The sequence below is a fragment of the Elephantulus edwardii genome, unplaced genomic scaffold (assembly GCF_000299155.1).
Source record: "Elephantulus edwardii isolate Elephantulus edwardi_28Jun2011 unplaced genomic scaffold, EleEdw1.0 scaffold00126, whole genome shotgun sequence".
Classification (NCBI taxonomy): Eukaryota; Metazoa; Chordata; class Mammalia; order Macroscelidea; family Macroscelididae; genus Elephantulus; species Elephantulus edwardii.
Window position 1 is genome coordinate 3519330 of NW_006399876.1, and position 10464 is coordinate 3529793.

General features: G+C 57.8%; 1 protein-coding gene across 1 annotated transcript in view; it reads right to left on the minus strand.

Annotated features, from left to right (window-relative positions):
• Nucleotides 1–7047: 7047 nt before the first annotated feature.
• Nucleotides 7048–10464, minus strand: part of NADSYN1 (NAD synthetase 1) — a 51029-nt gene continuing 47612 nt past the window's right edge. Inside the window, exons 20-21 of the mRNA XM_006893219.1 lie at nucleotides 9681–9857; nucleotides 7048–7098 (exon numbers count right to left, since the gene is read on the minus strand). Coding sequence (XP_006893281.1) covers nucleotides 7048–7098; nucleotides 9681–9857 — 228 coding nt within the window. The remainder of the gene's footprint in view (nucleotides 7099–9680; nucleotides 9858–10464) is intronic.

Here is a 10464-nt window from a genome sequence, read left to right on the forward strand (position 1 = left end):
CTTGCTGTCTGAGCTTCATCCTGGGAAGAATCTGTACTTCTGGTCTGTACTATTGATTGTTCTGAGGGGCACATCCCTCCCTGGTGGCATCGACCATCCCAAAGGCCGGTGGATTGTTCGGCGGGAGGTTGAGCCGTTCCAGGCTTGAAGGGTGACTGGGGGCCATCGCCTCATGCACCCCCGTGTCCAGCAGACCAGTACGGCTTGTCTCTGTTGAGGATTGTGAGTGTCGTTGCTCATTGCTCTTCCTCTCTGTTGGAGACCCGTTGGGACCCCTCGCAGAGCGGCGAGCGGGCGAAGCCGGGCACCATGCAACTTTTCTGGTTTCAAGTCACGGACACCAATGTTCCCGTGGCTCGATGGTCTTCGGCTCTCCTCACCCTTCCTTGGTTCAGACGAGGAGAGAACAATGGTTGCGTCTCCTGTGGTCGCTCAGAAGATTCTAAGACCCAGTGGCCACTGACTGGAGTAGGAGGGAGAACCTTGCTGTTGGACTGTCATGTCCATTGACTGGTGTCCTCCAAGGTCCTGAGCGCCCAGCCCTGTGAGTCACCCCCTCAGACGTCTTGCTCAGGGTGTCCATTGCTCTGCCTCACGTTCTGTCCCTCACACACGCTCTATTTACAGACACATAGCAACACCTCCTTCTCTGTCCTCTTTAGAGGCCTGTGTCCAGGCCTTTCCTGCCCGGGGTGTGTACTGTGTGTCCACCCACGGACCATCGCAGGCCCCCGTGGCGGGGATTACATAGCTCTCAGGGAGCACAACTGAGCCCACAGCACTTGGGAAGCTCAGAGAAGACTGAGAAAGCAGACAAGGTCAGGGGCAGGAGGGAGGTGACACGTCTGCAGCCGTGAAAGGAGAGGCCACTGGCTTCTGTCCCCATTTCACAGAAGGGGAGGTCAAGGCCCAGACACGAGAAGAAGGGGCCAGCTTAGGGAGGCACAGTGAGCTAGGGTCAGCTTGGCTCTAAGTGTGACCACTGCCTCTGAGACCAGGGACTGGCGGTCTGCCTCAGGCTTGGGCAGGGGGCCAGGTCACAAAGGGGCAGGGGAGGTGTGCTCACACACAGGGCACTGGCTGTCTGGTCCCAGCTCTGAGGTCACTGCCCTGGCCATCAAGGATGAGCCGACCTTGACTCCTGTCCTCCAGGGCGTGCTGTCCCTGATGCTGCTCTTGACTGCGCTGGAGATAGGCTTGGCTGTGTGCTTGTCCCTTCTGTGGTGGAGAAACACCCGTTCCCACCGTGAGCCTGGGGTAGGTGTGCTGGGCTGAATGAGGTGGAGGGGTGGATGGTGGGCACAAGCCCTGTGGCAGGGGTAGGAGGGCAGATGCATACAGAAGGTGGGGGCCGAGGTGCAGCTGAGGGAGACAGTGCCTGAGTCACAGAGGACACTGAGGCTCGGGGGGCAGGACCAGCTGGTTGTCCATTCAGGGTGTCTTGTGAGGGAAGTGGGCTGGGACAGTGGGGCAGGACTGGCCAGGGAGCCCACCGCAGGGACACAGGTGGACACTATGGGTTCAGCTTAGTGTAAAATGAGGAGGACATGGCCGTGGGGGAGGACACGGCCCTGGGAGAGCATGTGGGGATGCTCGGTGGGGTCCAAGTGGCAGCTCACACGTGGGGTCTTCTTCAGAGTGTGCGCTTCCAGCCACAGGACGAAGCCAAGGTCTCCATCAAGCCCCTGGCAGAGTATGTGAACCTCGGGCCTGATGAACAGGTGACCACAGGGGACAGGGAGGGAGAGAGGGCCAGACAGTTGGAGGGCTCAGAGAGTGGGAGTGTGTGCAGGGGAACATGGGAGAGACAGGGAGGAGAGAAGGGAGGAGAGAGAGGCAGACAATGTGAGGAAGTCAGAGGATGAGAGATTAGTCAGCAGGGGAGGGGAGAACACAGAGGATGAGGGGACAGTAGGGGGGATGGGAGGAGGGAGGGTGAGGACAGAGGATGAGGGGACAGCGGGGGCGGGAGGACCGAGGATGAGAGGACAGCAGGGCGGTGGCAGGGTTCACTCCTCTTCCTGGTTTCGGTTTTCTTCTAGTGAACTGCATGTCCACCACAGTCACCGCCCAGGCCAGTAAGGAGCTGGGGGACAGGTGACACCCTGCCCGTGGGCCCACCTGCCCACCCCTTCAGGTCTGCTCATGTGCAACAAGGAGATCCTGGATGGAGGCCAAGGAGCCTCAGAACAATGGGCAGTGTTCACTTTTATGTGAAATAAAGTCTTTTCCAGCCTATTTCCTCAGTGGCCTACCCACCCACCCTTGGTTTCTCCTCCCCTCCCCAGGCGCCGACAGAGAACCAGAGACCCCAGCCCCTACTGAGGGCCAGAAGGGCACTGGGCGAGGCCACCTCCTCACCCTCAGATGAAGAGGGTGAAACTGCTTCCAGCTGGATCTGCAGTTCTGAAGCCCCAGAATCCTCCTTCCTTCAAAACCAGTCCCGGGTGCTCTGCTCGCCCGGGGGCAGCGTTGTTCTCCAACTGGCTGCTGGAATCACGTCCCTCTGGGCACTGGTGGGAGGGGCCCTGGCGAGGAGGGGTGTTAGCACTGAGCGCTGAGAGCTTGGCGAATGAAGCCACCAGCTGCTTCCATAAAGGCCATGACCTCGGACACCACGGCAGGCCTGCACTGACCACAGGGTCCAACAACAGCAGTGGCTGCGCTTGGTTTTGGTAAAAGCGTGGGCGCCCAGAACATCGGACTGTCGATATTATCACACCAGGAAAGAGGAAACATCAGTGAAGGAGAGGAAGACGCTGGACCAGCGGGAGTTGGAGCTGGTCCTCCTCCTCGGACACTGGTCCTGGGCAGCCTAACCCTGTGTGTCCCAGGCCCGGAGCTGTCCTCGAGGCCCATGCTGGGGTCCCACCCACACTTGCATGTCCAGCTCGTGGGCAGCCTGGAAGCTGCTGTGTACCCAGCAGTGTCTGCGAGTCTGGGGGCCAGAAAGCGAGGAGGGCGGTGGTGTCATGGACAGAGAGGCCTGTGTGGGGTCATCCTGGGGGCTGCACAAGTCCTCCCACTGCTGGGGAGGGGCTGGACCATGCGATGCTGGTGACGGCCAAGCTCGCTGACCCACAGGAATGACCATTTTGCTGCCCAGCAGGCAGCTGGTGTACATGGTCCACAGGGAACTGTGTGGCCGCCCTGTCAGCTGTAATTAAAGACGATGGTCATTGCATCAAGCACCCCAAGTGGCAGCCAGCCTGTGATGCCTCAATCAGTACCTTTGCCCGTTCCAGGATCTGAACCCTCCAGGGAAGGGGAAATGGGCACGTTTCACTAATTTCTCAACACATCCTCCGGCTGGATCACTAGACCGCTGGGGAGCAGGGCAGGGTCTGCTGGGAAGACGGGGCCAGGGAGCCCCAGTTAATGCTCCCTGCTGACGGAGGACTGGGCAGTTCACTCCACCCGGAGGTATCTCTCGTGAAAGCCTTGGCCACCTCCTTCCTGTAGCCAGCCTGAGAATCCCTCCTCTAATCCTCTGTCATCAGGAGGGGCCAGCGAAAGGGAGCGAGACCCTCCACGAGCTGGATCGTCACGGCGCCTGTCACAGGGGCCCTTGCGCGGAGGAGACGGGGCCGGCCGGGGCAGGGCTCACAGCTGTGGCTCACAGGGTCGCTGAGGGTCGTGGTCCACGTGATGGCGCCAACCAGCCAGCTCTCTGCCGCTGTCACAGAAGCTTCCTGTGGTGAGTGGACGCTGGTCCACCGTGACCTGTGCCAACAGGACCAGCGCTGCCCGGGCACTGCCATCTGTGCGGCCGCTGCATGTTCAAGGCCATTGCTGCCCCTGTGATATCTGTCCTGTCTCTGTGAGGGTCTTCTTCATTTTCACGGACCCTCTACCCTACCAGTAGTGAGCTCTGGTGGCCTCGCGGTAAGGAGTGGACTGCCAACTCTAAGGCAGGAGGTTCGAATCCACCAGCTGCTGCAGGGGAGAAAGGTGGGAGATCTCCTGTGCAATTTACTGTCTCTGAAAACCCACTGAGGGCCAACTACGAGTTGGTTCTGACTCGACGGTCCACCACCACAACTACTTTACAGCATGACGTCCTTGTCCAGGTCCAGACTGACAAGAAGCTTAAGGCAAGAAATGAAATCTCAGCATCTTAGTGGGGAGACCAGAGCCCGAGCCAGGGCCCCAGCTCTGGGGCAGCCTTTTCTCTGTCAGTTATGGGTCATCTGTCTGGCACGTTTGTCCTCGCTCACAGCTGCTTGCTCCTCTCCCCAAATAGCTCGGGATTCGTGTCTCTTATAACCAAAAAGACACGGTCTCAGGACACCCCCGCCCCCACTAATTCTGTCCCATTGACACGACCAAGCCCGTCCCAGGGCATCTGAACCACAGGTATGGAGGTTGGGTTTACGACCCACCTGGAAAGGTTGTGATGCATGTGGCGCAGTCCCTAAGTGCTCAGTTACTAACGTACAGGTTGATGGAGTGAACCCATCAGCTGCTCAAAAGGAGTGAAAAAGAGCTGGGGCCTGCGGTGACCTCCCAGGGCACCCGGGCTCAGACAGCAGGGACAAGGAGAGGCAGCGTCCAGCCTGGAGCCTGCTCCAGGGCCCTGTGAGAGGGGCATAGGCTGGGGTCTCAGGTCTGCGGAGCTCAGCATCACCTTCTCTCCTCTGGTCGTGCCTCCCATTCTTCTTTGGGCAACCCTGTGCTAATTGGTTCAGGGATAGGCATCACCCTAACCCACATGTGTCCCAGAATTTTGCTGGAGAAACCAGGAAGAGAAGCATTTGATTCCTGTCAGATTTGAATCTGGGAGCTGGCTGAGCTGGAGCTCCCTGTGAGCAGCTCACGGAACCTGCAGGTACAGGCAGCTGGGCCGGAGGGGGCGAGGACAGTACACGTCCTGAGGACACTCTCCTACCTGGATCCAGCCACACCTGAAGCTGTCTCCGTCCGGAGAATTCCTTCCTTGTTTACGTATTTCTTTCCTTCCCCCAGGACGTCCAAGCTGATGCTATTTCTAAACATTCCCTGGGAGTGTCCCAGAGATGTGTGCAGAGACTGGACTGGCTTGGGGTCCAGCCGAAGGGGAGGCTATTGCTGGCACTCTCAGTGAAGGCAGTAAACAAAACCCCAGCCCTCCAGTGCCACCGGTGAGACCACAAAGGTGCAGGAGGACCTTATCCTTAAGGACTGAGTGCGAACAGATGTCGGCCATGTCTGCTGCACGCCTCCTCCACCTGCTGTGTCCCCCAGTGTGCCATCCCCATGGGCTCTGGCATGGAAATGGTGTTTACGGTCAGGAGGCCGCACCGGAGGTCAACCTGCTGTCACCATGCTCCGTCTCACATACTGTGGGCACTGTGTGAGGAGGGGCACCAGCGAACGAGAGGAAGACCCTCAACCAGAGGGACTGACGTGGTGACCACAGCAGTGGGCTCGAGTGTGTCAGGAGGTGTGAGGAGGGCACAGGACAGGTCAGGGGGCAGATCTGTGGTTCATATGGTTGCTGTGAGTCATACTTGACAACACCTAACAACAAGTGACCCTGCAGGTCAGAGCAGAGCTGCCCTGGGGTTCCAGGCTGCCATCTTCAGCGAGCTGACCACTTCATCTGTCTCCCGTGAGGCTGGTGGTTTCAAACCACCAATCAGTAGATTAGCAGACACTTAACCACTGTGCCACCAGGATCTTGGTTACCAAACCCCAAACATCAGCACACCTTGCAGGGCAGCAGAGAAGTTGCCTTTTGGGGTTTGCAGGGTCGCTGTGACTAAGGCTTCTTTCTCCTGCAGAGCAGACAGTAGATTCAAACTGCCAACCTCTCCATGAGTGGCTCAGCACTTAACCTGCTGACACACCAGGTCTCCTCACTGGAATGAGGTGTATTCAAGGCCTGACCCTGTCTGAGTCGTATAGACCAGAACAGAGACAGACAGCAGCACACACAGGGGATGAAGGTGGGGTGAGGAAGACAGACAGACAGACACACGAGGAGAGGGGAGGGAGAGAAGCAGACAGAGGAGGCAGAGGCCTGCACATGCCCAGTCCCCCAGGACCGGCAGCTGCGAGGGGCTGGGGGTGCCTGGGCACAAAGGTTTGAGTGCTCGCTGTTAACTGAAAGGCTGCAGCTTTGTGTTCACCCAGACCTGGCGTGGAAGAAAGGCCTGTGACCTACTTCCCCGTCCCAACACCGAAAACCCCATGAAGCAAAGTTCCAGTCCAACCCGCATGGGTGCTGGGACGCAGACCTACCTGATGGCAGCTGGACTGCTGGCCTGTGTGTCCACCTGTCCCCGCACACTGACCGCACCTTGTAAAGATGCAAGGACAGGAGGAAGACCTGTGTCCAGACCCAACCCTGCTCACTGACCGGACCCGGTACTGACACGACAATGGCAGAAGACTCGTGTCCACACCTGTTGCCACTCACTGACCAGACCTGGTACAGATGGGAAGACGGCAGGCAGACCTGTGTCCACACCTGCCCCCACTCACTGACCGGACCTAGTACAGATGGGAAGACGGCAGGTAGACCTGTGTCCACACCTGCCCCCACTCACTGACCGGACCTAGTACAGATGGGAAGACGGCAGGTAGACCTGTGTCCACACCTGCCCCCACTCACTGACCGGACCTGGTACAGATGGGAAGACAGCAGGTAGACCTGTGTCCACACCTGCCCCCACTCACTGACCAGGCCCAGGGCACTGCAGTGCTCCTCCCCACTCCCTCCCAAGGCCCCAGGACAGGAAGGCAGAATGGGAGGGGCGGGAGGTCCTTTCCTGTGTTTCCTGCTCGGGAGCCCCTCTACCTGGACACTGTGTCTGTGCCCAAAGAGCATGGCCGAGCACTCCCCAGCCCCCAGCAGGACAGACATGCTCCAAGAAGACACTGAGAAGTTACACTCTTTTATTTTAACTTTTCATAGAAAATGGAACAGAAGGAAGGCTGTGCTCAGCTGGCATGTGGACATTTTGTCCCTGAGACAGTGAGGTACACGCTGGCCACCAGTGATGCCCATGTAGCGTCAGGTCGTCCAGAGAAGGTGCATTCCCTCCCTCCCTGGAGGAAGGGGCCTCAGTCCACGCCATCCAGGTCCTGCTGCCCGTGGCCCTCCAGCCGTAGGACCTAAAAAGTCAGTCAGAGGGGAGATGTGAGCACACTGGGGCCACCCAGGACCGTCAGCAGCTAGGCTCACAGCTGGAGGGGCCAGAGGGCAAGGCTTTGTGTCCTGTCCTGTGAACATGGAGGGGCCAGTCCCCAGAGAAGGACATCACGCTTGGAAAAGTGAAGAAAGGAAGACCCTCGACGAGACAGACGGCTGCAGTGGCTGCAGTGACGGTCTGAGTATGAAGGCGAGTGCGAGGGTGGTGCAGGGGAGGGTCCCCGTGAGGGTCCCTCGGCCACAGGGGGAGGGTCCCACCTGCCATGGGGGGATGTCCCCGGGAGGGTCCCACCTGCCGCAGGGGGAGGGTCCCACCTGCCATGGGGGGATGTCCCCGCGAGGGTCCCACCTGCCACGGGGGGAATGTCCCCGTGAGGGTCCCACCTGCCATGGGGGGATGTCCCCGCGAGGGTCCCACCTGCCACGGGGGGAATGTCCCCGTGAGGGTCCCACCTGCCATGGGGGGATGTCCCCGCGAGGGTCCCACCTGCCACGGGGGGAATGTCCCCGTGAGGGTCCCACCTGCCGCAGGGGGAGGGTCCCACCTGCCACGGGCAGGCATCTCCGCGAGGGTCCCACCTGCCACGGGCGGGCATCTCCGTGAGGGTCCCACCTGCCACAGGCGGAGGGTCCCACCTGCCACGGGGGGGGGAGTCCCCGCGAGGGTCCCCCGCCACAGGGGGAGGTTCCCACCTGCCACGGGGGGAATGTCCCTGCGAGGGTCCCACCTGCTTGTTTACAGGGTTGTTCTGAGTCCTGGCTGATTTGACAGATCCTAACAAGGTAAGAGAGAAAGACCCACAACAAGGTGGATTGACAGGGTGGTGGCAGCCATGGGCTCACATAAGTCAGAGCGTGAGGACGGCGCAGGACAGGACGGAGCTCAGATCTGCTGTTCACTGGGTCGCCAGGGGTCATAACTGAGTCCAAGGCATCACAACATGTCAAAGAGTGGTTACAGTTATGGGATTCTTAAAAAAAGCTTATCAAACAGTATCTGTAGCCCTGCCAGAGTGAATACGCTCAGTCGGAATCAAAAGTTTAGTGGTTCAAGCCCCCCCACAGGTACCTTGAAAGAAAGGCCTGGTGAGCTCCTTCTAAAGGCAACAGCCTGGATACCCCGCTGGCTCACAGGTTTACCACCAGGAAGTGGAATCAATGGCCTTTGGTTTTGATCTCTTTGCAGAAAATAAGAACAATTTGAAAATTGTTGTTGTTGTAGATTGCCTTCAAGTCAAGCACGACTCATAGTGACCCTAAGTACAAAAGGCCTGAAGCCTTTCTATAACTCTCGACATTTATCTAAGTTCACAGAGTTTCCGGAGGCACCAGGAGATACGTATACCCCTTCAGAGCAGGAACTGAACCCACTGCCCCCAGGTCACCTTCCAGCCAAATGATGACCAGGCCTGCCAGGTGGACAGAAGAACCAGCGAGGGCTGTGCACCTCAGGACACTCAGCTGTGACAGCTGCCACTGGGGGCAGCCTCTCCCCAGATGGAGATCATCAGCTGTTGTTGTTGGTGCCTTCAAACCAGCCACGATGTGTGGAGACCCCACGAAGAGCAGCTCTGAGCCACGCCCCATCCTGTGCCATCCTCAGCATCTCTGATCTGCTCAAGCCCCTTGCTGCAGTCGTCTCACTCCAGAAACTACAGCCAAGTTCAAGGCAGCACACAACAAGGGCTGGAGAAGGTGTGGAGGCATTGGAACTCCTCAACACAGCTGCTGGGAACGCAAACTGGTGCAACCCCAGGGAAGGCAGTATGGGTTCTCCTAAAAAAGTCAAAAACAATCATCTGATCTAGCAATCTCACTGCTAGCTCTGTGTCCTAGAGAAAAATGCACCGAGATCCAGGCGACTCTGGCCCACGATGGAGTACTATGCAGCACTAAAGGACAAGAAAGAATTCGTGAACACTGCATGATACGGACGGATCTAGACAACATTATGCTGAGTGACGTAAGTCAGTCAAAAAGACACATGCTGTAAAAGATTATTATTACTATAAAAAGCTAAACAAAGTTTTACACACAGATAGAATCCTTCCACCATGATGACCAGGGATCAGAAGGGAGGGTGAAGACAGGAAAAATTCATAGATAGATACTAGGTCCTGATTAGGATGGGGGAGGGGAAAAGTAATATCCAGTAAGGGGTGATCAGGCATTGAGTATGTTATTGTTAGAAAACAAAATATGAATTAAAACCCAATTGTAAATTTTCATTCAAATCACAATTTGAAAAAACCACTCAAACTCAGAAGGCAGGGAGGAAGGACAAAGGGAAACGGGGAGCCCTGGGCAGGAGCCAGAGAGTACTGCTCCCCTGAGGGACCACAGCAACTCACGGGACCAAACGCGTGTCAGTGAACGGGAATCAGCGTATCTGTGAACTGCCCCCCAAACCACAGGGGAATATTCAAAACAAAACCACCACGCGGAATCCAACCAGTACTCTTCCCTTATCCCGGACGCACGCTGGGGCCCCCCTCGCCACCCCCAGAGAGCCGCGGACGGGCAGACGCCCCCGTGCTGGACCCACCTGCCTGTCTAGGCACCGGAACTGCCAGGGCCAGCGGGTGTTGTAGAGAAACGGGCGCAGGTCAAACCTGTTGTCGTCAGGGCTGTAGCTCTCGGCGTGGTAGGCGGGGGTGAGCGTGGTCATCTTGTGTCTGTTTATCGCGTACTTCGAGAAGAACCTCTTGACCTTCTCGGCCACCTGTGGGACCAGCAGCGTGTGGGCTCTGAGTTGGAAATGCTCAGAAGACCCAAGCCAGGAGTGTTCTGAGTACAGCTCGGGGTTACACAGAAAACGGCTGACAAGCACCCCGTTACCGTGCCGACGCTTCCGTGAAGGTGGGTGCTTCCTGTGCCCGTGGAAGGGAGACGCCTCTGAACCCCACACGGTCTGCGACCCTGGGAGTCACACCATCACGCAGAAGGGGCTGGTCCTGCCTGCCACCCCCCCAATCCCCACCCCCAGGAGGACACAGAGCTAGTCTTTGTCAGGTCACGGGTCACAGGGCATGCTCCTGTCATGTGAGAGATCACATCATAGGATATATCCCTGTCAGGTCAGAGGTCATAAAGCATGTCACTGCCATGTGAAAGGTCACAGAGTAGTATGTGCCAGTCATTGAGAGGTGACAGATGTATCCCTGTTGGCTAAGAGGTCACACAGCATTTCTGTCTTATAAGAGGTCACAGGAAGTATCCTTGTTGGGTAAGAGTTCACAGGGCATGTCCCTGTCACGTGAGGGGTCACAGGAAGCATCCCTGTTGGGTGAGGGGTCACAGGGCATGTCCCTGTCACGTGAGGGGTCACA